The following is a 25,503-nucleotide window of genomic DNA, read 5'->3' on the forward strand; positions in this document are numbered from 1 at the left end:
ATCATGGGTGCATGACACTACAGGATTCTGCTGTCTAAACTATGCCACCATTCAAGCAGGGTCATGAATAGTGGGGTTTTTTTTCCACTGAAAATGGAGCATGTAGAAGCCTCGCACTTGGAATCTGTGTCCATCAGCGATGCTTCTGGGTTAGCCTGAGGATGTACAGTATATATCCCTCAGAGCAAAATGTAGAAAAAGAGCATAAAACAGCAGAATACGGAGAACACAGAAGATCTTCAATGTTTTTAGGAGAGATATCAAAGCGTACCTTTAAATATGAGGGTGATACTATATGCGTTCATTAACCTTTTTTCCAGAAAAAAGCTTTGAAATTTACGGCACAAAGAACATATGCAATAATTAACTAACTTAAATACAAAAGTCAAACAAAAAGCCGTTCTTTTCTTTGGTGGTAATTGATATTTTCACATTCACATGTATATACATGTATTCTTTTTTTTTTACTTGCATTAAACATCTTTATATGGTGTAAATTGTATATACAAAACAAGCATCACAGTGGTAACAGCAGTTCTGTTTACAGTAGTTCGCACTTGCTCTTTATCACAGTACAAACATCTGCTCTGTTAACACTTTCAGACAATATGTGAATAAACAGGTATGTAATTATATGTTGTGCATAAATGCATCTTCAGGTGTAATGATTATGAATTATGAAAAGATTCAGTTTAGTCATAAATTGTTCAGTATTGCTGAGAATGAGGACGAATGTGAGTTTTAACATTTGAAATGTATATTTATATATAAAGCTTGCAATGTTTTGTGCTACTTGGCCCCTCAAATCACCAAACTTGAGTTTCAAATGTAAAATAGAAAGAAACCCATGACTATATGGTACTGCAATGTACAATTTAAAATAAAAACGGATATGAAAATAAACTATTGTAGAAAAGTAACAGTTAATTACTTTGATGGAGTGAGGGTCCTCCCCAGAACCTATTACGTTAGGAACAAACACCAATACTGCAGCTCTGACGCCCACATTCAGTCAGGCCAACAGCTTCAAGTGCAAACAATGGCCACCGCCAAGTGAAATAAGTCACAAATTATGAAGTGCAACACAACCATCCGACCATACGCATGATGAAATCTCAGGTCTCCCGCACTGTAAACCTGTGCTCGTCCAGCCAAAAACAGACGTGATCTTAAGCCATATACTGTAGGTGTGTTTTAAATGGTCCTTATGTCTTAATGTTTTCATAACTCATTGCATTAGTCCAGCATGTATGTGCGAGATGTCTGCATAAATGTCTTCGACCAGGAATGTCACACCCCAGGGCTTCCTGCTCCAACACCTCTGCAGAAATGTCTAGTATAGAGCAGTGGTTCTCAGACTCTAATTTTTTAATCCTTTGTCCGACTACAACATTTGACTCAGAATACCAGTAAATAAATAAGTGGAATTAAACAGTATTTATTTCAATTCAATTCAACTTTATTTATATAGTGCAAATTACATCAAAGTAATCTCAAAGCGCTTAACAAGAAAAATAAAGTCCATAGTAGGAAAGAAAGAACCCAACAAGATCCACATGAACAAGCATTTAGCACAATGGTTCCCAGCTTTTTTTTGAATCGTGACCCCATTTTCAGGTGACCCCAAAGACACTTTTTTTCTTCTAGAATTAGTTTTTGATCATGTTCATTTTACTGTGTTACAAATACAGAAGTAGCCAGGATTAGTGCCAAGTGGCACCAGCTCAGATATACTGTATTTGTAGTGCATTTGATTTTAAATAGATTTATATTTGAGAAAGTGAAAGTATAAAATACAGTTAAGATTGTGTCTTGTTTTAAATTTAAAGAATACAATTTTAACAGTTGTTTTTTTTTTTTAACAATTACTAGACATTTCAGGCAAACCCATTTAAATTCCAGACAACCCCACATGGGGTCACGACCCCAAGGTTGAAAAACGCTGATTTAGTGCCTCCAGAATAGATGTATTTATATAGTTTTTATCATTTCCGGTCATCTCCCACCTGGTGTGGGACCAAGACTGACTGTTGTATTTTCAGTTTCAGTCAAAATAATTTCCATCATCATAATTATGATTATCATTTTTAACTAAAAATAACATTATAAAACCCATATTGTTCATGCTCACATTTGTTCATTTTACACTATCTTACACTATCATGTTGTTGATGTCATGATGATTTTACTGATGATTTTACTGATGATTTTAATTGATTTTACTGATGATTTTAAATGTTCTTATTGATTTTAAACAATTGAATGTTTTATCATGTAAAGCACATTGAATTGCCTTGAGTATGAAATGCGCTATACAAATAAATTTGCCTTGCCTTGCCTATCTCTATATGATATAGTGCCATCACGAGGGATACACGTACCCCCATTTGAGAAACCCTGGTATAGAGTATAACAACTGGGCATGAAAACATTTGCATAGAAATGTTAAATCTGCTTGTAAAACTAGTGTTTCAGAGGAAACATCATACACGTAAAGATGTTAACAATGGGGCTGCTGAGTAGAGCGGTGCGTAACAATGATACTGAGTAGTGACATAACTGTAATTGTATGTTTAGATCTCATGCTAGAAAACGCACAGCTTTTCTGTTGACAATAGCTTGTTTTGGCTGTCGAAGAATATGTTAAATCATGACCACAGAAGTGAACGTGTACGTGTTTTACTCTGATTGTTTTGGTTTTTCCTGCTTTTTTTTTTTTTGTTTCTGTTCTTGTAGACGCAGAAGATAAGACAACAGTACGCAATAATGTCAGATGAATAATGATAATTTAATCATTCATTTTTCTATAACCAATGATGCATCCTGTGCGTTATTCTGAATCGGCTGTGAAGCCATTAATTAAGCTTCATGTTTTTCCATCTCTGATATACAAACAGTTAGTGTTGAAAAGCTTTTTGGCCATTAAATACAAATCACAAAGCTAATTTTGCCGAATTCCTCCCTTGAGATATTTGCACATCTAAGAAGCTTTTAAGATGTTAACCGAATTTTCTGTTCTATTTCCATAATTGCAGCAATTCTAATACTTGTAATGTAAATTATGATCAAATTAACTGTGACAGTGGCTCATTGGACGACGAGTTACAACCCAGGGTCTGGTAGAAAATATAAACATTTACCAGATTTAGACACAAAGGCCAAATTATAATAATCAAAGCTTTATTGTATCTAACTTTTTATACATAAAAAAAACAAACAAAAAGCGCTTTAAAAACAGAAATAAATCATTAGAAACAATATTAGTTTAGTATTTATTTATTTCAAATCAGCAACCTAAAGTGATGACAAAATAAGTTAGCCTTCATCTTTAATAGTCTGATAGTAATAAATGGTATAAGCGAAATAAAAAATATTTTGAAGCATATTAAATGCTTTATGCTGCTTGCACCAGCAGAGGGAGACCTTCACTGTGCACATACTAACGTGTTGCTGGGGAGTTTGTTGGGCTTAGGAGTCAATGCAACAAGTGATTACAAGTTTTTCTCAAGTTATTTCCCCCCCTGGTTGCACCTGAGTCAAATATGTTGTCTAAAATAAAGCTGATGTCAAGATTAAATATAACAAAACAGCCACGTTCAAGCAAATCTCTTGTTTTTCCATCATATCATATCTACTTGGTAAATAAAGCAGCAACAGAAACCAATAAACTGGTGTTAATGATTAACTGGTAATGGTTTTATAGTTCTGTTTGTGGCTCTCCCACCACCGTCACTGCTTGTTTGTTACATATAATGTACAAACCTATGTATTCATTCACATATTTAAATCATTAAAGATGAATTTCACATGCTGATCTACGAGGTCAGTGGTTTCCAACCTTTTTCAGGTCATGACCCCATTTTTATATCACAAATTTCTGACGACCCTAGCAAGTATTTTTCTCTAGAATTAGTTTTTTTTATCATGCTTGTTATACATCTTTGTTATTCGTGCACACATGCGCCAGCTCAGATATATTTTTACTGCATTTTATTTGAACTAGAACTATGTTTGCAAAAGTGAAAGTATAGGATACTTTTGTTTGAGACTGTGTGTGGTAAAGAATAATAATTAAACAATAATAATAATACATTTTAAAAATACATAAATATGCATTTAATCAGTGTATTTTTTTATCAAGACATTTTACTAGACATTTTAATGACCACAAGGTTGAAAAACACTGTACTGTGTAGCTGGTTAAAGGGGGTGGACTCAGAGAGAGGATGGGGAGGAGCCTGGAGTGGGGGCGGGAAAAACGGAGGAGACATGCGTTATCTTCATTCGTCACAAAAACTGTCAAAATCATTAGACTTGTGAGGGAGAATTGGATTTTTTGAAAGAGAAACCCTGCGTTAGCATCATTAGTTAATCGTACTGTAACAAGAAAATGCTTAAAATATCCAACAAAAATGTTTGAAATGAAAACAAAGGTTAGCTCCATTAGCCAATCTGATTACTTAGCCTTTTAGCTTTATTAGCCAATGAAGCTAATCAAGCTAATTAGCGTAAATACTTTTGCCATGAATTTAGAAAAATCAATATGAGTAAATTTGTAAAATATCCATTTTTTTCAAAGGAAAGAACACAAGTTTGCTACATTTACTAATAACGACAATTGGCTCATTCGCTTAATTTATTAGCTTCATAAGGAAGCTAATCAGCATAAATATTTTGTTTTGGATTGAAAAAATTTAAATAAGAAAATTTGTCAAACATGCTAAAACAATTTTTTAATGTGAAAAAAAAACCGTGAAATGACGTTTACAAAATATTTATTAATCAGTTCAACCTTAAAATGTTTTCTTCACATAAATAAAAGCCTTTCTGTAGGCCTAGGCCAATCAGGTCAATGTGATTGGTTCCTAAACCCGATTGGCCGAAGCATTTTGAAAGGCCTTTATTTTGAAAGTTTTACCTGATTGAATGAATGTGTGAATTAAAGTGGAGGCTGTGTTGGCTGGAAAAAAAAAACAATGTATGAGGTCAACAGGACTTTGCTTCTGTGTACATGAGTGTGTGCATTCACTAACATGTCATTATGAAAAAAAATCAGTCACCAAGATATTAATATAGACCCGCTTTATTTACAGGTAGAATGGGCAGAGGCACGGCTCTCACAGTGTGTGCATGACACAATGCCACGCATCCATAAATGTTACAGGTAAACAGAGAACATCAATATCAGCTATTCTCTTTGATGTTAGCCGCGTTTTCAGTGTCTGGACTGCTCAAAGGCCACCAGCTGACCACAGAAACGCTGGCGAGCCACCCAAGGATGGCTTTCATTAACGTGATTCATCCTCTGTGAATGGCCGCTGCCACAACAGAGGAGCCTTGTGACATGTGATAGGCTGCAGAAAAGGCCATTCTCCATCCACAGAGGATGAGTCAGTAGCGACTCATTGTTGAGCAAAAAGCCCACAATTAAATTCAATGTCTTCCAGCGTGGCACAGTCTGTGCAGTCAACAGACAGCTATGTCTTCATTGAGGATCATTAGAGGATGAAAAGGGAGCGGTAATACTTATCGTTGTTCCACAACAGGGTCTGATGGCTGAAAATGTTCGCAAACAAGACGGCAAAACAAAAATGATAGCGAAACTCAAAAGTCAATAAACAATGTAAATAAACAAGGCTAAGTACTAAGGGTGTAAGGGTGCGATATATTGCAATACTTCACCATGCGATTATCACATCGATCCAAAAAATTTACAAAGTGATTTTTTTAAATCGTGTTTTTTAACTAAAAAAAAAAACATTAATTGCACTAACATATGCATAGCACGTAAATGTCACTAGCTGTCAGTGAACCACATCAGACCTTGTTAAACTACTTCACTCCTCAATGCATTTTATCATGGAAGTTGATTGCACTTTATTTTCATAAAACATACTTTATAGATGTATGTGGTTACTTTTTTTTTTTTAATAATTTAAAAACTTGACAGAACCAGAATCTGTTGTAGAAGCAAAAGTTGAACTTTTTAAAAAATTTAAATTTGACAGTTTGATAAGCATACCACTTGTTTTTGATATTGGTACTTGAATTACAGTTAGTTGGCATTTACCTGTTCTCACTAGTTTAAAAAAATGAAATCAGTTGTATTTCATGCCATTCTGTACTTGTAAAGGTGAAATTTGTAATACTAAGCAATATGATGTACAGTATATCGTATTGCTTAGTATTACAAATGTGACATGCAAATCGTGAATCGTATTGTATCTTCAGATTCATTACACCCCTACTAAGTACCGGTAGCAACTTAGTTTGAACGAAAAGGTCTAAACTAAGTTACTACTTAGTTAAGATGTTCCTAAAGGAACAGTTGGACATGATTTCTAAATACACACACATGGCAAAAGATAAGACACAGTCTGGAAAATAACAAGCAAAGGAAAGCCTTATACTCAAACTACAATGTGAGAAGCATGAAATTTTCCAGAATGCACTCGCTACCAGAAGCGAACAGAGGATGCTCTGAAAATGAGGATTCAACCTTTAATTACCATATTTACTATCAACTTTCAGCAGGAAGCTTCGTCACACATTGTACTAAATCCTAGGTTCCCAAAGTGGGGTACGAGTACCTCCAGGGGTACGCAAATTGTAAAAGGGGCTACGTGAAGAACAATTAGAAACAGCGTGACATTGAAAACTAGAATAAAAATCTACAGTCAGGAGCCTTCGTACATTACCATAAATTACACATTGGCCTCTATAAGATTAGTACCCTCTAGTACTAAAAGCCTGACAAGAGCTACATTCAAGGGTGGGCAGGCCGTCTGCATCGTCCAACCATCGTCCCGGTGGGCCGTCGACCTTTTTTTTGTTTTTGTTTTTGTGACAAGCGAGTGGAGGCAGACCTGGTAACAGGTGGGCAAACATGGTTCAAAAATGGCAAAAAACATGACAAGAAAAAAGTGTAAAGTGACTAAATTAGGCCAAAAGCAGCCAATGTGGCCAAAAAATGGTCAAATAAAAAGGAACCAGGTGGTATGTAAAGGCAAAGGATGGCTGAAATGGGCAAAATGTGGCAAACAATAATGAAAAAGGGCAACAAAAAGGCAAAGTGTAGGGGAAAAAGGAAACAAGTGATGTTTATTGGTATTTATAGCTTATTTGGATTAAAAGTGGCCAAAAAACATAAAGGACAAAAATTGGATAAAAATGGCAAATGGCAAAATTGGACAAAGAAAGTTGCAAAATGGCCAAAGAATATACAGTAGGTAAAAAGAGATTAAAAAGTGTCCCCCTTTTAAGGTTTTCTGGAGGAATAATAATTCAAATTAAAACATAAGCCACATGTTGAGCAACACTGACTTATTAACAACTAGTAATGTAGTGGGCTGGTCTGGACAGAAAATGCCAGGGCTGAATTATTGTCCCAGTCCACCCCTGGTTACATTGCTTCGTGCTAACCAAACATCTTCGATGCCCTTTGCTTTGTGAAAGAGGATCTTCAGCTTTGACAAACATGAAAACAAAATATAGAACAAGACTTTGCTTGGAGAACAATTAAAGATTCAGACTCTCTCAAATTCATCCAAACATTGCTGAGTTCGTGCATCCTCTCAACCTCACCCTTCTCATTAAAGGTGTAGCGATTTGTATTTCACAGTTCCAGGGTGATGTTGTATTACTGCTATATGTTCAATCAACAAATGTTTGGTAGATTTATTTTTGCCAAAAAGAAATAAATAAATAAAGTTTGTTTCTCACTGAAAATGCCAGTAAACTAATAGAATAAATAAGTCTGATAATTCTGAATAAGATGTTTTATTGTGTGCTTACAGATTTTTTACATTTTTATTATTATATATTATTTCTCAAGTTAAAATTCTGAGACCAATTTCACTGTCGGGCTACATTATATATGACATTACATTATTGTGCAGGAGTAGTTGGTACATGGCTTCAGGTTACATGTCTGAAGGGTACGGTACAGGACTGAGAAAGTCTGGGTACCATTGTACTAAATAAAGCACAGATTCATTTAAATCGACAAATTGCAGGATTGTCAGAGTTTGGATTACAGTTCAAACTAAAAATGTACTGGTTTGTTTTAAACTGTCAAAGTCTTACTCGAGTGGTTTAACAGGAGACGAAGAAAGAGTCTAATTAGCATGCAACACATCACTGAGCTTCTCAGGTATAACGCAACAACGTGGAACGTGTTAGACACTCGTATCCGTTTGCTCAGACATGAAAATAAACAAGAGTGACAGGAAAACAGATCATCCACTGAGTCAGTCTGCCTGAAGATGCCCAAACAAACCAGCAGCTTGGAAGAACGCTCCAGTTTAGCAAGAAATTGGCTCAAAAAGCATGTGTTAGCACAGCACTGCTACCTGTGAATGTTTACATACAAACCATCAAGTCAAACTGAGATGTGTTAGTGAGGAGAGACAATCAAAACAATCAAAATGTAGAACCCCTCAACTCGAACCCTTTGGGTTATCAATATGTTGTCTTTGCAGCACATCAGCAGCTCCAAACACAACAACAACCTTCAGATAAAAGAGAAAATGTATTCCTGAGGAAAGCTAAAAAGGTTTCCCTTTAGCTCTCGGTTTTAAGTTTGGCAGTGGCTTAGAGCTGGGCGATATATCGAATATACTCGATATATCGCAGCTTGTAGTCTGTGCGGTGGTGAAAATGACCATACCGTTAAACTCGCGGACTTTTTTTTTTTTTTTTTTTTTTTTGATTTTTTTTTTTTTTTTTTTTTAAATATCTTAGTGGAATTATGCACAAAAGGTGCACTTAAATTTAATGTTGTTTTGAAATGTCATCTTAATGACAACATGCACAAAAGGGCACTATTTGTTTTAAAATATTGTAGTGGCATTATGTACAAAAAGTGCACTTTAATTTTGTGTTTTGAAATGCCATGTGAGTTGCATCCTGCACTAATGTCTTGTTTTGAAATGTCTCTGTGACAATTTTGCACAGAACGTGCACTTTCTGTTGACAATTTTATGTTTGAGCCACTCACTGTTTAATAAATACAGTTATGTCAACTTTGACTTAGTTGTGATATCCCCTTTTTTGCATGAAAGTTTAAAATTGGCATATATTAATGCAGTATGATCAAGAATGTTTTAATGTAGACATATAGAATCATCATACTGGTGTGATTTTGTGCATCAAAGTGTTAATTCAAGGGTAATGCAAAATATCGAGATATATATCGTGTATCGTGACATGGCCTAAAAATATCACGGTATTTATAAAAGGCCATATCGCCCAGCCCTACAGTGGCTATCCGTACGGTTGCCGTATCAATAAACCGACATTCTATCCGTACGCAGCGCCCATCATTGGCCAGTTTAGGTCAAGTGATAGGTCAGCCATTGGCCAGTTTAGGTCGCGGGACTAAGACTAAACCAAACCGTAAACCTAACCCTAAAAATTGTTGCGATATAGGGTTACAACCTAACCCTAATCCTAAGACGCTATGTACATGTACTTCGGTAAACATACCAACCGGGGGTTGTCCGTACGGCAAGCGTACGAATAGAGACTTTCCTTAAGTTTCAATAAAAGGGTCATTGTTTGAGACCAAAAATACACTCCTGCGTATACGGGTCTCAGAGTTCCTCAGGGGAGGACGCAGCAGGATGGTAGTTATGTTGCAAAATGTGAGAACTTGTAGAATGTGATGTGAGCTTGTGTAGAAAGAAATCCAGAAATGTGAAATAAATTTCATGTCACAAATGATGGGAAAAAAATTATTATTTATGTTATTATTTGCGTGTTTTTTATTTACTTTATTTACAAATTTACACTGTGTGTGTGTGTGTGTGTGTGTGTGTGTGTGTGTGTGTGTGTGTGTGTGTGTGTGTGTGTGTGCGTGCGTGCGTGCGTGCGTGCAAAGAAGAGCTACTGTGAAGTGTACACTTTGTTTTACTTGGCTGTTATTCATGTAAAGTTGATTGACAATGTTTTGTAATTCCTGTGAAATGAATTCAGTGTAGTCGATATATAGATTATCGCAGAATCGCTGTATCTATGTATATAATAATATCATTATTGTGGGCAAAAATATCGTGATATATCGTATCGCGAGATACCTGGCAACACCCAGCCGTACAGGATACAAGCAAGATACATCGATGGAGGACAAGATTGAGATGGCGGTGTTTGTTTTATGTTCAATCACTGCTGCTGTGGTGGAATAATGGTAAGTGGTAAGTAGCGCTTGTTTTTTTTTGTTTTTTTTCATTATATCACCCAACAGACAAACAAAATCACAAAAGATACACTGCGACCCTCCATGAAACCAAGGCAAAACGAAATAAGACAACAACAAAAGAAAAAACACAACAACAAATCTAGCCCTGCCCTTCACCCACCCTAATCTTTTTACTAGGGATTTGGGATATGGATTTAGGGCCGATGCCAATACCAATTTTTTTCCATCAGCCATAGCCGATGACCGATACGGACTGCCAATTTTTTTGAGCCGATGTTTGGAGCCAATAGTACTTTTGCTCCCTCAATTTACATCATAAAAACACTATGATGATAACAAATGGTACGAGTCTCAATTTAAAAAAAGAAACATTTATTGAAATTAACAAAGGTGAGGTAGAATGACACCAAGTAAAAATTATTTAACAAATAATAAAAACAGGAGATGTAGAACAAGTAAAAAATAGAGTGAGACATCTGATGAAATATTATGAAAGAGAACTTTTCGTCCTTGTCCTGAAAATAGCTTTGACAGAAGTTGGCCTGACTGAAGATAAATGTTATTCACAGGATTATTGAGTTTAAAGATCTATAATTATAGTATTAAACACAAAAAGAAACCATGAATAATAGTCCATTCCAACACAACCACAGAACATAAATTAGCAGAGGAAAATAACGTGATGTCAGATGCGCATTAAGCAACAAACTGTTCAAGTTTTGGTTCTAAATTGCATCAACATTAACTGGAATAAATATTCAAACAAGTAGTAAACTGCTTCTCCATGTTTTAAAAACTCTCCTTCTCAGCGCAGCGCTCTCATATCGCTGTAATGTTTGTATCCCACTGAGAGAGAAACACACACACGCCAAACCTCCAGCCAGCTGCTCGTTAAATACAACTGCGACAACAACACGGACCCACGGAACAACGTCAGCTAAATTAAACAGTTAAAAGATGCTTTGAAAGTTCAAAATTTGCCATTGGGGTTGAAGAGCTTCCTTCATGCTCTGCTAGTGGGGGGAGGGGATCTGCACTCTGCACCCTCTGTCTCCTTGTGGCAGCCGCTCTGTATTAAAAAGCGCATCGCAAACGCAGCAGCGCGCATCGGCCAATGCCGATACACGTAAAACACGCAAAAATCAGCCAACTAAACTGATGAGTCGGTCGATCACTACTTTTTCCATTAAAGGAAAGAGTCAAATACTCAACAAATTAGGTTGCGCTTGTGAGTGACGCTTCAGGTGAAGTCACCATCTGACGCGTCACATTGTTCGCTCAACTTAGCCTATTTGGAAGAGTAAGTAGGAAAAAAAGTAAGTGGTTAGAGGTACAATAACCCAATACAGAAGCTCCCAAACTAAGCAAAGCTGAGGTGAGTCAAGTTGAGATGGTATGAGTCGAAAAACACCAATAGTCTTTAAAGTCAGGACAGAAAGGAAAGGAAAAATAAAGGAAAAAGGACCTCTAAGATTGGATACATTCAGTTCCATCTTCTTTTTTTTTGCAGAATCAGCTTACCAAGAACCTTTATCTCTGCATACTTGTTCCTTCACATCAATAAACACGATCCTCTCTTGTACATCCAGTTAACAAACAAATAATTAGCCAGAGCAAATGCAGGCCTCCTCTTTTAAATAACACAAATAACCTCTCTCTCTTTCTCTGCAGAAGCTGTGCCCCCATCAATCCCTCTGTGCCCCTTTCCTCTGGTCTCTCCTTCCTCCACAAGACTCAAAAGTCAATATTTGAGGATCTGTAGCAGCTCTCAAACACTTCAAAGCGCACAGAGCTCCACTGTGAACATGACCTTTAATATGCTGTTTAGGAAAAGAAGCAGAGAGGGTCGATAGAGTGCGGCCTAAGTGCTTCTTGTAGGAAAGGGAACATTAGTGATGCTTGCATTAATCTTGAGCACCAACAGCACCAAAATGATGTGATTTTTTTTTATTCTTAAATTAAAAATATACGTGACCGTGTGTGTGAGCATGGGGGTTGAACTGGTATGTAAAGGTCAATTATCTCCACATACATGCTGCTCATGTAGAAACACACACGAGGCTTAGCTCCACACACAAACACACACACTGTTTTTTAGAAATCCACACCAAAAAAGGGGAGAATCGGCTACAGCTTGTCCAAGAGTCAGAGTGAGTGTAATGATATCATAATAAAGCTTTCATTAGCTTTCAAAGGTGGCTCTGTGTGAGGCTGTTAAGGCTTTCCTGTGGCTGGCCTCGGGGAGTCGTTAGATAAACGCCAAGGAGCCAACAGGCCGTCATAAGCCTGACGAGAAAGGATAATGCACACAGCACGCCAGTGATTACTCTACTCAACTGCACAATTACATTACATCAATGAAGAGTGGAAAAGATGATATGAAACTTTGGCTTCAATGGATAATGAAAGTGTTTACTTCACCCGTTTGACATAACAACAAAGAACGAACCACGGTGGTTATTAATCAGCTGCTGGAGGTTAAACTCATCAGAGAAAACCAGTTGAGAAAAGGTTTGAACATTAAAGTCTTGTTTTCTAACTCATGTGTCAGCAATTTTCTGCGAAAGGTTACGAGTCCTTAGAAAATCTTTAGCCAATTTTGGAAAACCAAGGCCCTAAAACATGCTAACTAGCATTAGCTCGTCCCATGGTTCAACTGCTGTCAACACGAGTAAAAACTGAACTGCTCAAAACAAAGCAACCTTGGTAATACTTTTCAGTGAGCAGAGCTGTAAAGAGTACTGATATATTCTATTCAAGTATAAGTACTGTAACTTGACTGAAAAGTGTTTCATACATAAAATCCTCAAGTACAAGTAAAAAGTAGCTCAATTAAATAGTACTCAAAGTAAAAGTTACTAGTTACTTTCACACACACACACACACACACACACACACATTTATTTTTGGTAATAAATCTTGCCACGGTTCCCTTGCATTATATTTTTAAACAAAGTAACATCAATTAATTAAATTCAAATAGAAAAATGAATAGGCTCTAAGTATAGCTATGTTCATTGACTTAAAAACTGTGAAAATAACCTTTATTCAATGCTGTTTTGGAGCCGTGCATTACCTTTCATCTGATTGGTTGTTGCTAGGATGTGATGCATTTGATTGTTGTCTGGTTATTTCATTTTTTGTAGTTTCACAATGTCCATTGATCATTTTAAAACCAAAAATAATAATTTTACTCAGTAATCGTTGGCTGTAGAAATGTAACAACTTACTTTACTTACTTCTTAGAAGTACAAATAATATTACTGATACTGATAAAGACCCTTAAAAGCAACTCAATTACAGTAACGTGACTACTTGTAATCCATTACTTTCACCTCTACCAGTGAGTATCCCAGCATTGATTGCAACATTATCATTTATTTATTACTAGGATAGAGCATTTTTGGAGCCAACAATATGACAGAAGTATTAAATGCAGGAATCTAATCCCACTATTTACATCATCGACCCCCAGCAGTAAAAACAACACTAACACGTCATTCATTCCAGGATCCCAGCGATAAGCAGAATAACTATACTATTACATTCGCTTTGTCAGGGAGCAAGACAGGAAGAGGGGAGAGTGGGAGCAGACAGTATGACCGTGTTTAGGATTTCAGTGCCCAGACGGCTACAAGCTAATCCCCAAAGACTCCTTCCTTACTTAGGAAATACTTCCTTCCATCTGACTGACAGAGGAAATGATTCGCCTTCTCAAAACAACTAATGTAACGTTTTCAGATACAGAGCTGGAAAAACAGACACTACTTATGTTTTAGTTCAACCTAAAGAATGTGTGCGCGTGTGTGACTAATGCTTGCTGTTTCAAAAAGAAAAGAAAAGCCATTATAGCAAGAAAATCAGATTTACATCAAATGAAGTCTGGTTTCTTTTTAACTGGGTATCTTCATTTTTTATGATGATTAGTTTAAATTCAAGAAAAAGAGCTTTAATGAAGCATTCACTTCACATCCTGACAAATGTGTGTCAACGCCATCCTTTCTACACACATACTGCACTTATGCATTTCCCTCCTGATAGCAAACTGGTCAACAACATATGCGTTTTAAACAAAGAAAAACTGCTTTAAATCTATCATTTGTTTCCAGAGGAGACGTGTGTTCCGTCGTCTAATTCAGAAAAATGGCTTCAAGTCAACCGCCAGCAGCCATATATCTCCATTTCAAACGGGTGCACAGGAGAATAGGCTAAGTGCTGACGGGGGTGTCTATTTTTAGGGGTCATCTCTATGCATGGGTTATGATGCAGTGCATTGTTTGCGGAGGGAAATTTGTGTTGTTTGTTGGAAAGTCAGCAAGTTGGCCTGAATGCTCATGTTCACTTCAGAAAAACCAGGAACAGTCCTGGGAATTTAAAGAAGTGTTGGGATCGCAGGATGCTACGAAATCTTCCCTTTAAGGCAAATTTAAGGATTGTTTAGTTTTTTAGTTCGAACTAAATTGTAACAACTTTGAAAAAAGAAAAAAAACAGACAGCAAATGTGTGTCTGTTGCGTAAAGCACTTTCATTTCAAGCAGTGTTTCTCAAATGGGGGTACGCAATGGCACTACAGCGGGTACATGAGAGAGAGAGAATAGAAAATTAACAATTAAAGTGTCAGTCCTGGTCCCACCCCTGGTGTGAGGTGACCGGAAATGATGAAAACTATAGAAATAAATCTATTCAGGAGCCACTAAATCAGTGTTTTTCAACCTTGGGGTCAGGACCCCATGTGGTTGAATTATTATTTAGTTTTAGTTTGAAATAAAACACATTCTTAAACAATCTGTATTTCTATACTTTCACTTTGTGAAATATAAATCTAGTTCAACTAAAATGATGCAGTAAAAATATATATATATATATATATATATATATATATATATATATATATCTGAGCTCAAACATGATCAAAAACAAATTCTAGAAAAAAAAATTATTTGGGGTCGCCAGAAATTCTTAGTATCAAAATGGGGTCATGATCCAAAAAAGTTGTGAACCACTGCACTAAAAAGTGTTTCTTTCCACTTATTTACAAAATGAGATTTTTTACAATGTGTGTTATCACTCGTTTATTCCATCATTATGATTTATAGTTGTTTTTAAATAGTTTTCTAAGCAAAATGTTGTAGTCGGACAAAGACGGTGCTTGGATTCAGAAATAAGAGAAAGGGGGTACGTGAGCCAAAAAAGTTTGAGAACCACAAATTTAAAGGATGCAAGTACGCAAATACGTTTGTTAGAAATATATTCCAATTCTGTAGCGATAATTTTCATGAACAGAGTCCTGCAACTGATATCTAAGATGGAATCTATTCGTTAACCTGGTAAGAGCCAGATTGATGTGTAGCCCCTCCCTCTAACTCGAGTTCTCCACATGGATCTGTGTCTGTGTCTGGCTAATCCTTTCAGAACCAGGGAGGGACATGAACAGAATGCTTGAAGCTGATTGGGCGTACGCCTGTCCAGCATGATTTGTTTTAGCCAATCACATGGTAACAAATGATGACGTCATCATCGGCATGTGCCGCGAGAGACGCTACAAGGCTCCGCTGGCGAAAACTTATTTTTGGGATAGTAATGCTGCGGTCATTATGTCGTTGAGTGACTTTTGCCGTTTTTGCAACACGAGTATGTGAGTTAAGGGCACGTTAACCATCCACCTGCGTCGACCACTTTCTATTTTGATTCGTAGCTATGCTAATAGCGGTAGCCCAGCTAGTTCTCTCCTCGCAACTGCGCATGCGCCAGTTTTGCTTCGACGCTTACTGCCTTCGTCACACCTGGATATCCCGCTCTAAACCACAACTGGTTCAAATCGGTTCGATTTTGAAACCAGCACAAGATGGTTTCTGGTGTTTGTGAACACCAGGATAATCCATCTTGCAGGCAAGGTTTTCTATTTGTAGCATTAGCCTAAATATCAGAGAGAAGAAACAGTGGAGGGATTATACCAAAAACTAGCTAACCAGCTAATCTGACCAACAAACAGCAATCGGTGAGGGAAACACAGCACAGTTTGTCTGACAACATTGTTTCCTTGCACCACCAAAAAACCACTGGGATTGTTGAAGAGCCTTGACTCTGAATAATCCTGCTTCCCTCTAAATCCTCATCCTCTGACTTCAAACGCTTTGCAAAGAGTCTCAATAGAAACTGGCGTCCTCCCAGCTTTCTCTCCTCCGCGCGGTCATTCTTCCTCACATTCTTCTTTCACCCTCAGTCATTCCCCTGGATCAACTGTCCAGCCTTGAATCACAAAGCCAAGCTAGCATTCTGTGGGAATCTTGAGGAAAGGCCTCTGCGAGGGCTGACACACCCACAGCTATATCCACACACACACACACACACACACACACACACACACACACTCGTACTCCTTATGTAAAAGTGAACACACAGACAGGGAGGCTATGCAGACCTGCTGGACAAAGAGTCTTTCTCCATAAAAGACACAAAAGACTTGAAGTCAGGTTGTAAGACGAAGGAAAAAAAAGTCTGGTGTTGGGGATTAAATCTTCCGACAAATGTGCCCACCTCTGAATATTTTTCGCTTTGGGCCACAGTTCATCACATTTTCAATTTGCAAAGTCTGCAGGGTTAGCTACTCCTGGAATCCTGCTTTTTATTACAATGTGAGTCGTTTCCAACATTCATTTCTCAATATAAAAAAAAGACACCCTCACAGCTTTTATGTTGGCAAAAGGGCACGGAGTGTTAAAGTAAAATGAATCTAGATGTGAGCAGTTCTGGATTTTTCTTTTATTTAGAAAGGTGTATGAGTAAAACGAATACAATACAAAATGAATTACCGTGACATAACATTATATGAATCTGAAATGCAGAAATATCTTGATAAATTATCGCTGAATCATTTATTCTTGCTCTTTGTGTGCCTTTTTACAATTATTTAGAGAGTTAGTCACTCGAACATTATAAACACAATTTGCTTATGCACACTGGTGGCCTAAGGAAGCGGGCTTGTAACCGGAGGGTTGCTGGTTCGAATCCACTGTGAGCCATCAATGTGGGACCTTGAGCAAGTCCCTTAAAGCTACCTGATTCTAGAACTCTCTGAGATGAGAATTTATTGTATTTCTCTCAATCAAACTTTCCTGGATTTCTTTCAATGAGACTTTCGTGGTTAAATAAAGGTAGAAAGAAACAAAATATATTAAATACAAACATTATGGGGTTGTCATTTGGTAGGTATACACAAATAAGGATAAGTATATATGGGTGCAATCAGTTCTCCCAAAGTAATAGCTGTGTTTGCATATTTGTCTATTTTCTTTATAACATTAATCTTGTTTTACATATTCCCAATAGACAAAAGGCATGCAGTGTTGCCACAGTAACGTTGAAAAAGTAATCTGATTACTCCTTTGAAAAGTAGCAATTTCTTTGTTGATTACTTTATTCTAAAAGTTACTAAATTACAGTAAATACATTTAGGAGCTGCAGACAACAACCCCCCATCTCCTCAACATAATGACAACCGGTTACTTTTAAAAGCATCCACAACAATGTTTCTTCTGACAAATTTTAAAACTAAAAAACATAAATCATTTTTTAAAATTAAAAATCAAATAAAAATAGTCCTTTTTTTTTGACCGGTCATATTTTGTCTGAGTATTTATTACTCGTGCATAAAAACGTGACTTGTCGCATACGTGAGGAAAATGACATAAAAAGTAACTCACGGAGATTTCGATAAGTAATTTTAATCTGATTACTGGTTTGGAAATAAGTAGATTACATATTACTGGAAAATAATTTGGAGTATAATGCGTTACTAAGTAACAAAGTTGCCGCCATCTATGACTTTAGTAGGTAATATATCTACTGTTTGTTTTACTATAATATAAATGCTAAGAAATAAAGTAATATTGATGTTTTTTATTTAGCAACAGCTGCTTTCATGAGACATTGTGCGAGGTCAGTTAACTTCCTGTTTGTTGGCATTTCTGGTCCCACGCCGCAACACTTCTTTAATCTCTAGGCTTCATTTATTCTGCCGGCTAATCAAATTAAAAACATTCTTAAATAAGGATCCAGCCCAGGATGTTGTGGCCTACATGCTGCGTTAGCCAATGCAGTGGACTTCACCAGACTAGATACACAGAAATGGAAAGTCAGTTCCAAAAAGTCCTACGTCTAATCTTAGCTATAAAGAGCTTCTTGTTCTTCTCAGACTGATGTCATGAGCAGATTGGCAGTCACACTCTGGATTCACTGCCACTTCGCTACGCTTCGTTTATTGATTCATCAGGTCAACGACAGGCAGTGGATCCTTTAAAAGCTGGTAAACAGAAACACAATCAGTATCTAGGCGTGTAAACGTAACATGACACCATTTTTCCTCTTTGGTAATAGCAGTAGTCCATTCTGTGTCTTTAATCTTCTACTCGTCAGCACCAGCAGTGCTCCTGACTAAACAGCAGCTTAAAGAAAGAAACTATGCAAATAAAAAAAAAAAAAAAAAAAAAAAACACAGACTGGATTCCTGTGTCTCGAGTTGCGAGAATTTTTTTCCTCCCTGGTTAGAAAACCAAAATGATACACCGACTGGCAGGAAGACCACAAGCCACTGAGTGTTAATGGTCACAAACCCTTCATGCCAAACAATCGAGCCACTGCTGCATTTATGTCGCAGAACTCAGAGCATGTTTGTTAGGCGCATACATTTGGAACTGTTCTGTTCTTTTATACAACTGTACAGTATGGAGAATGGAAAAATAAAACCACACAATGCACAGCTTTGACTTCATTTTTTTTTTTTAACAATGTGCTATGGGCTGGGCAATATATCGTGATTCAAGATATATTGAGTTTTTTATTTTGGCGATATAGAAAATGACAATATCGCCTATATCAAGATATATTTACATTTTTTTAACTTGTTTTGATTTATACAAACACACAGCACAAATCACATCATATAATTTTTTGCTATTATTTATATAGAGTACAGTCAAACAGTGTCCTTCTTTACAATGTTTCCATATTTCTGAGATGCAGTACATATTTGTATAGCTTATTTTGTATTAAAATACTTGTTTTAGGATTCGCCGCTTTCCCTACTTCTCAGAACAGCATGAAAAGCACAGTTAGATGGATTTCTGAATGCGTCCGAACCCAGACCTTCCCCTAGATAAGCCATGTGCTGTCCCTTAGAGAAAAAAAAGCCAAAAGTGGTAATAAATGAGCCTGTGTGGCATTTTGCATCAGCAAATTTACCTCAGAATTGTCTTCTGGTCAGACTTTCTGGGGTGAAAAATATAGAGATTTATATCGTTTTGAGGGAAAAAAAATCGAGATATGAGTTTTGGTCCATATCGCCCAGCTCTACTATGTGCTGCTTTGACCAATTGCAGACACATCTCACCCATGGGGGATGAAAAACACGCACTTTCATGAAAACAAAAATTCATCCCCTTCACTTTTTACAGAGGGATTAATTGCTGAAAAAGTATTGGTCCAGTTAGACCGTGGCTCAGGTGGTAGAGGGTCGTCTTCTGATCGAGAGGTTGGGGGTTCGATCCCAGTACCTGACTATGTGTCGAAGTGTCCTTGGGCAAGACACTGAATCCTAAGTTGCTCCCAGTGGTCGACTAGCGCCTTGCATGGCAGTCCTGTCCCATTGGTGAGTGATTGGGTGAATGAGCTAATGTGTAAAGCGCTTTGAGACTGCTTCAGTGTGGCGACGGTTGCCCTACAATTTGAACACCCTCAGTTCTAAAATCTCTACTCCACCCCTGATCAGTTGTGACCTAAAGTCTAATAAAGTTAAGAATGAACATTAAAAAAAAAATGTATTAGAAATTACAAAACATGCATAGCATATATTTTATTTGGGGAATTCTAACAATTTAGCTTTGACTTGACGAGCCTTTCTCAGATACTCATTTAAGGCGTCTCAACAGCTGATTCATGAGGGCTCTGCTGGAGATTCATTTAGGTCCTGCCATGAGGGGCACAGGGATTGCACAGGTTAGTTGCCATGGGTGGAAGACAAATCTATGCAGGATGAAAAGATCACCCTTCAAACCCTGCTCAGCAGGCTGAATATTTGAGGACAAACAGAAGAAACCTCACAACCGGTGGAGAAAAAACATTAAAACCCTCAGAGACTACTGCCCAACATTAAGCATGAGCATCTCAACACAAGCACAGCGTGGGATTAACTCAGCCTTTTTCTTTCTATTTCTAGCTACAAACCAGTTTGTTGCAGCAGTCAGTTTTATTTGACAGTATGTGGCACATTTGTGCCAGTAAAAAAAGAAAAAGCAAAACAGCATGTGGACATAGGATTTTTTTTTAACTTTGTCTGCACATACTTTTGAAGGTCAACACTTCAAGAAGTGCAATCTTTTAAAGACAGCAGTGCCTCTGTGGTTATTGCAGTTAAAAACATTAACTTATTTTATTGCATAATAGTGACCATCACCAGCCCTCCCTAAGGAAGGGTAAGAAACACTTTATTAAAGGCAGAATATGAGTAGAGAGGGCAGTGTTGCACCTAGGTGAGGGGGGAGGGAACAGGGAAGAGGGAGTCAGGGTAGGAATGAAGGGGTTGACTGTTTTAAAGTGAGAGTGAGATGTGATGTTATAGTTGTGCTTATTGTGTTGTGTGATTCGTTCAGCAAGTGTGGAGAAATTGAAGGTGGTGACACAGCACCCAGCTTAAGTATAATGGTGGTGCCGTGAACAGAGAGAAGGAGTGAGTGGTTATACCTAAAACTGGTATTTGGGATCAACGTGTCTAAGGTTAAGCCCAATACAAGTTTATCCCACAGCCCAATGCCAGTGCATCCCTGATCAATGTTTGGGCAAGAACTGCTTCTGTGAACCCAAGTGCCTCCCCGGGCCCAAAGATGCAGCCATGAGCCCCAGGCCACCCCACCAAGACCACCAGAGGGTGAACAGTAAATAAAACAATACAGGAACAGTGTGAGTGCGTGTGTGTGTCATTTGTGTCAGGGTTTAGCCAAAAAGTATGAATTGATTTCTGCACTTTTGCCACTTTCAACAACTGTGATTTACCTCAGGGAACCTTTTGACTCATTTTACATACAAAAATACCAAATGTAATTAAGTCACTGTGACTTAGCCATTTGTTAGTAGACATTAAGCAGCTCTTGTTTTAACTGAAATTAAAATCACCAGTTTTTCAAAGTCCTTCTGTGGAGTTTATGTATTTCATGGAGCAGTGTTTTCATTAGGCATGTTGCTTTTTTCATCGTAAAGGAGGCAACATAGCACTGACTGTCCTCCGTTGACAGAACTCTTATTTAGTACTGGACAAGGACTTTGACGATAGTTACCTGGCTGAACCTCTACTAATAAACCAATCTTGCCTTTTAAGTTCACCACGGGTACACTTTACACAAATACTGCTTCTTAACACCTGAAAAACTCAAACATCTGCTGAAGTATAAAGAAGAAGAATCAAGTAAAGCCGTACTAGTAATGCTATGATACCAAGTTATCCGTTTAAAGTCATGATTTACCCTCTTACGTGAAACGCACTTACATTTTTATTTATAACTTTACATCCAATAATTTGTTAAATGAGCCAATAGTTATAATACATTATCCTAATGTTTCTACTGCATTTTAAATTAAAATTCAACAACAGCGTACTAGTTAGTTAGCAGTTTGGCTACAGCTGTGGTGATAATATTGGACCTAAATGACTGATCGTCTGTTGCCACTTGAAGTTTGCAGCCTGTTTGTTGGCTACAGCCATCCTAGTTTGTTGACTGATGGGAGCCAGTGTTGACAGGGAACTCTGTTTGGTTTGGCAGCAGCTCACACTGGCAGCCATTTCATCTGAGCAACCACGTGATTTACTATGTACCTGAGTTCAAACAGCTATCGGCTCCAGTAGCCGTGTTTGACTTGCTGCCCCGTGTGATCAAAAGCATCCAGTATCTGAACTATTAAGACAACTTTGCAGAGTAGAAAGAAAACACACTAAAAATATGTTGTAAAGGTATCATTTTTGTGGTTTTGTATTTCAGAAAAGACAGAAATGCCACCAAAAAAAACTAAAACTATTAGCATACAATTTGATGTTTGTTATTCCTCGGTTCTATTTTGCTTTCTAGCGATTAAAAAAGGGCATGATTCCAGGTTCATCTTCTTACTACCATAAATATTCATAAAACTATCAAGTGTAGAATGCCACGGCTCCTGAAAGCCTTTTACTTAACACCATGAGGACCTAGTCATTATGCCACGAATACACTTTGATTTTCTTGTGTGTTTACAATCTCAGTAGTCTCACTCGAGTCATTTTCTCTGTCTGAAGCAACAAAAACAAAGTGTGTCCAGATCTTAGAATTTTAGCTTTGCCTCTTCATTGCGAGTCCCGCCATAAGTTACTGACAATGTGGTGGAAAGATGATCTAATGCTCTGTGAACTATATCCTAAATATAACTGAAACAGGCTAACAAAAATCCCAGGGAAATCTTCAATATGTTGGAAATAAATTGAATATTACTTCAGGTAACCACTGCAATGTGACTGCAATGTTCTCAATATGGATGGATGCTTTGTTTGTTTGTTTATTTCACGATATTAAAACAAATGTCTTTCTCCTCCACAATGAATGAATGAAAAAAAAATCATCTTAATCAACAATCACTTAAGTAAATATAACACTGACACAATAGCGTTCACATAAAAAAGAAAAAGTATAGGTCCAAGTACAGACCCTTGGGGTACCCCACAACTGATATTACAAACATCTGATTTTATATTAATAATTTTAACAAACTGTTTCCTGTATTTTAAATAACTAGATACCTATTCAAATGCCACCCCTCTTAGACCGTCTTTGTATATTTTATGAAGTTTTTTTGAAATTTCCTCCGTTAAACCCATGGATGGATGGATGGATGGATGATGGATCTTTCAAACAACAGCGAAATCACTGTGATCATTAAAACCTCACCTATGAATTGTTTGACTTGAGGGCAAGGATAAAAGCAGGTCTTATAATCAGCATCATTTTTGTTCATTGGTTAAATGAAATGTCTTACATCGTAAACATGGGTCAAAAGCTCTGCACACTCATTCACGCCATCACTAGACTTCAAAACAAGCAGAAAAGAGGCAAGTTTCTACGTGTAAGCATTCGATGAGTGAAAGGATGGAGAGGAATGGAAAACAACACCGGTTCTCGGATGTACGTATGTCCACTTCTGTCAGCTCCAAATTTGTCTCAGTTAAATACGTGTTGACTTCAGATCTCTGGATCTGAGGATGTGTGGTGAAGGGAACATTTTGTCGTTATCAACATACAGCTACAAATGATACCTGACACAGGAAGAGAATGAATGGTAAAAATATCCCAGACAGACACCTACTCCTCCAGGCCGTCTCCTGCTTCTCCAACAGGATCTGCAGAGCTAACCTATCTAATCTGAGCATCAGATGATAGTGGTAGAACTGGAAGGAAGACAGGCCTGCCTCTGTTCGCTCTGAAGTGGAGTCACGCACTCAAGCACGCACGCACACGCACACACACATACAGAGAGATGCATACACAGTGATTCATTCACTGTTTTTACAGTATCCCACAAACCACAGATGCACACTGAAGGGCAGCTCAGAGACACACACAGATAGCAGCCTGCATATATCACCATAACAAACAATCGCACCACGGCTCCGTGGTGACACCAATAAAATCTCACCCTGAAAAGCAGCCACGTTGCGTGATATGAGGAACTTGAGGCTGGAGCTGGTGGTCTGGAGGACATTCTGGATGTCTCTGCGAGCAGCAACCTGGTACTTCTCTTCCATCTTTTTAGTGCAACATGTCTGGTTCCTGGATGTGCACACGTGAAGGTCTGAACCTTTGAAAGTATAGAGAAAGATGGGATTTAAAATCAAACTTGTCAAACTTTTTTAAAAGTTTAATGGTTTACTTTCTCTTATATGAGGTAATATTTTATATGTGCAAGTTAGTAAAGGGGACATTCGTGCATCCCATTTAACCTGCTTATCCTGCTCAGGGTAACAAGGTGCTGCAGCCAATCTCAGCTGACTCCAAGCAGAGGGCGGATTAACAGCTCTCGAGTCGATCACAGGGCAAACACATAGAGGCTAAAAATCCCAGAAACACAAACATTGACTTCCTGGGTGAATTTTGAAAACAAGTATGTTCTTTTTTTGGGAATTTGGAGCAAATTAAACCTTCACACACTTCACACAGACAAACCTTAACCTCGACCCAGTGACTGTTAAATGAGTTGCCAGTCAATAAACATAATCCAATTTCCAAGACGTGAGTAAATAAACATTAAGATCGACCAAGAAATGATGAGGCAGTTAATTGCCGAGGTTTAGAGGGTCTGAATGGGACTGTCACTGTGCACAATCCCCTTTAATACAATCAGACCAAGAGATAAATGGAAAAAAAATAGTTTTTAAAGTCTCTATTGAATTACATACAATGTCATTGTATAATAATATTAAGATACAACTCATAAGACCATAGGCAGACCTGACAAAACATTGATTGATAACTACCACTAACCTACGGTTAGTGTATTTCAGTGTATTTGTCTAAACCAAACTTTTTGCTTCATCAAGACACAATTATTTTTCGGGGATTTGAATTGTGCATCACTGTAAGTTATAACTCAAGACAATCTTTTTTATAAATGTCTACAGTCCTTCTATAAGTCGCTCTATGAAAGTGTATTATTGTCTGCTGAATGTTTTAACACAGTAAATCATGTTAAATGAAATTGTTAGCTCTAAACAAGATGCTAGCATAAGTTTCTAGGGGTCTATTGATAATATAGGCCTACTGTTTACTCCTTTAAATAACACTTTTTTTTTTTTTTTTTTACCAGAAGATGAAAAATAAAGATTTGACCAATTTATAGATGTCATTCATTTGTTTGTGTTTTAAGTTTGTATTGATTGTGGGAGGAAAAATTGTTTCTGCAAATGCGCACAAGCTACCTTAGCCTAGCAGGGACGGGCTCACAGCGGAGCCACAAGAATGTGATTGTCTGATCCAAGGGCCACATTATCAACATTCATGCCAGAATGAAGAATAATGACCAATCTGAGCAATAACAGGAAAGAACAAAGGGTTTTGTCATTTTTTTAAATAATTATGTATTTATCTATCATATTTTATGAGTCATTATTTGTGTTTTTGTAATTTTTTCTTGTGTGTTATGTTTGCATCGTGATTATTGTCATTCAATCTGTGCCTTTTTGGAGTTTTTCAGTATTTATGGTGTTGTATGCAATTGTTATAGTATTTTTGTTTCTT

At 37.3% G+C, this 25,503-nt stretch overlaps 1 protein-coding gene across 1 annotated transcript in view; it reads right to left on the reverse strand.

Annotated features, from left to right (window-relative positions):
* The window catches only part of gpc5a (glypican 5a), a 200,628-nt gene that overhangs the window by 169,415 nt on the left and 5,710 nt on the right, over positions 1-25,503 (reverse strand). The window contains exon 2 of the mRNA XM_028476307.1: positions 23,906-24,067. Coding sequence (XP_028332108.1) covers positions 23,906-24,067 — 162 coding nt within the window. The remainder of the gene's footprint in view (positions 1-23,905; positions 24,068-25,503) is intronic.

The sequence above is a fragment of the Gouania willdenowi genome, chromosome 3 (assembly GCF_900634775.1).
Source record: "Gouania willdenowi chromosome 3, fGouWil2.1, whole genome shotgun sequence".
Lineage (NCBI taxonomy): Eukaryota > Metazoa > Chordata > Actinopteri > Blenniiformes > Gobiesocidae > Gouania > Gouania willdenowi.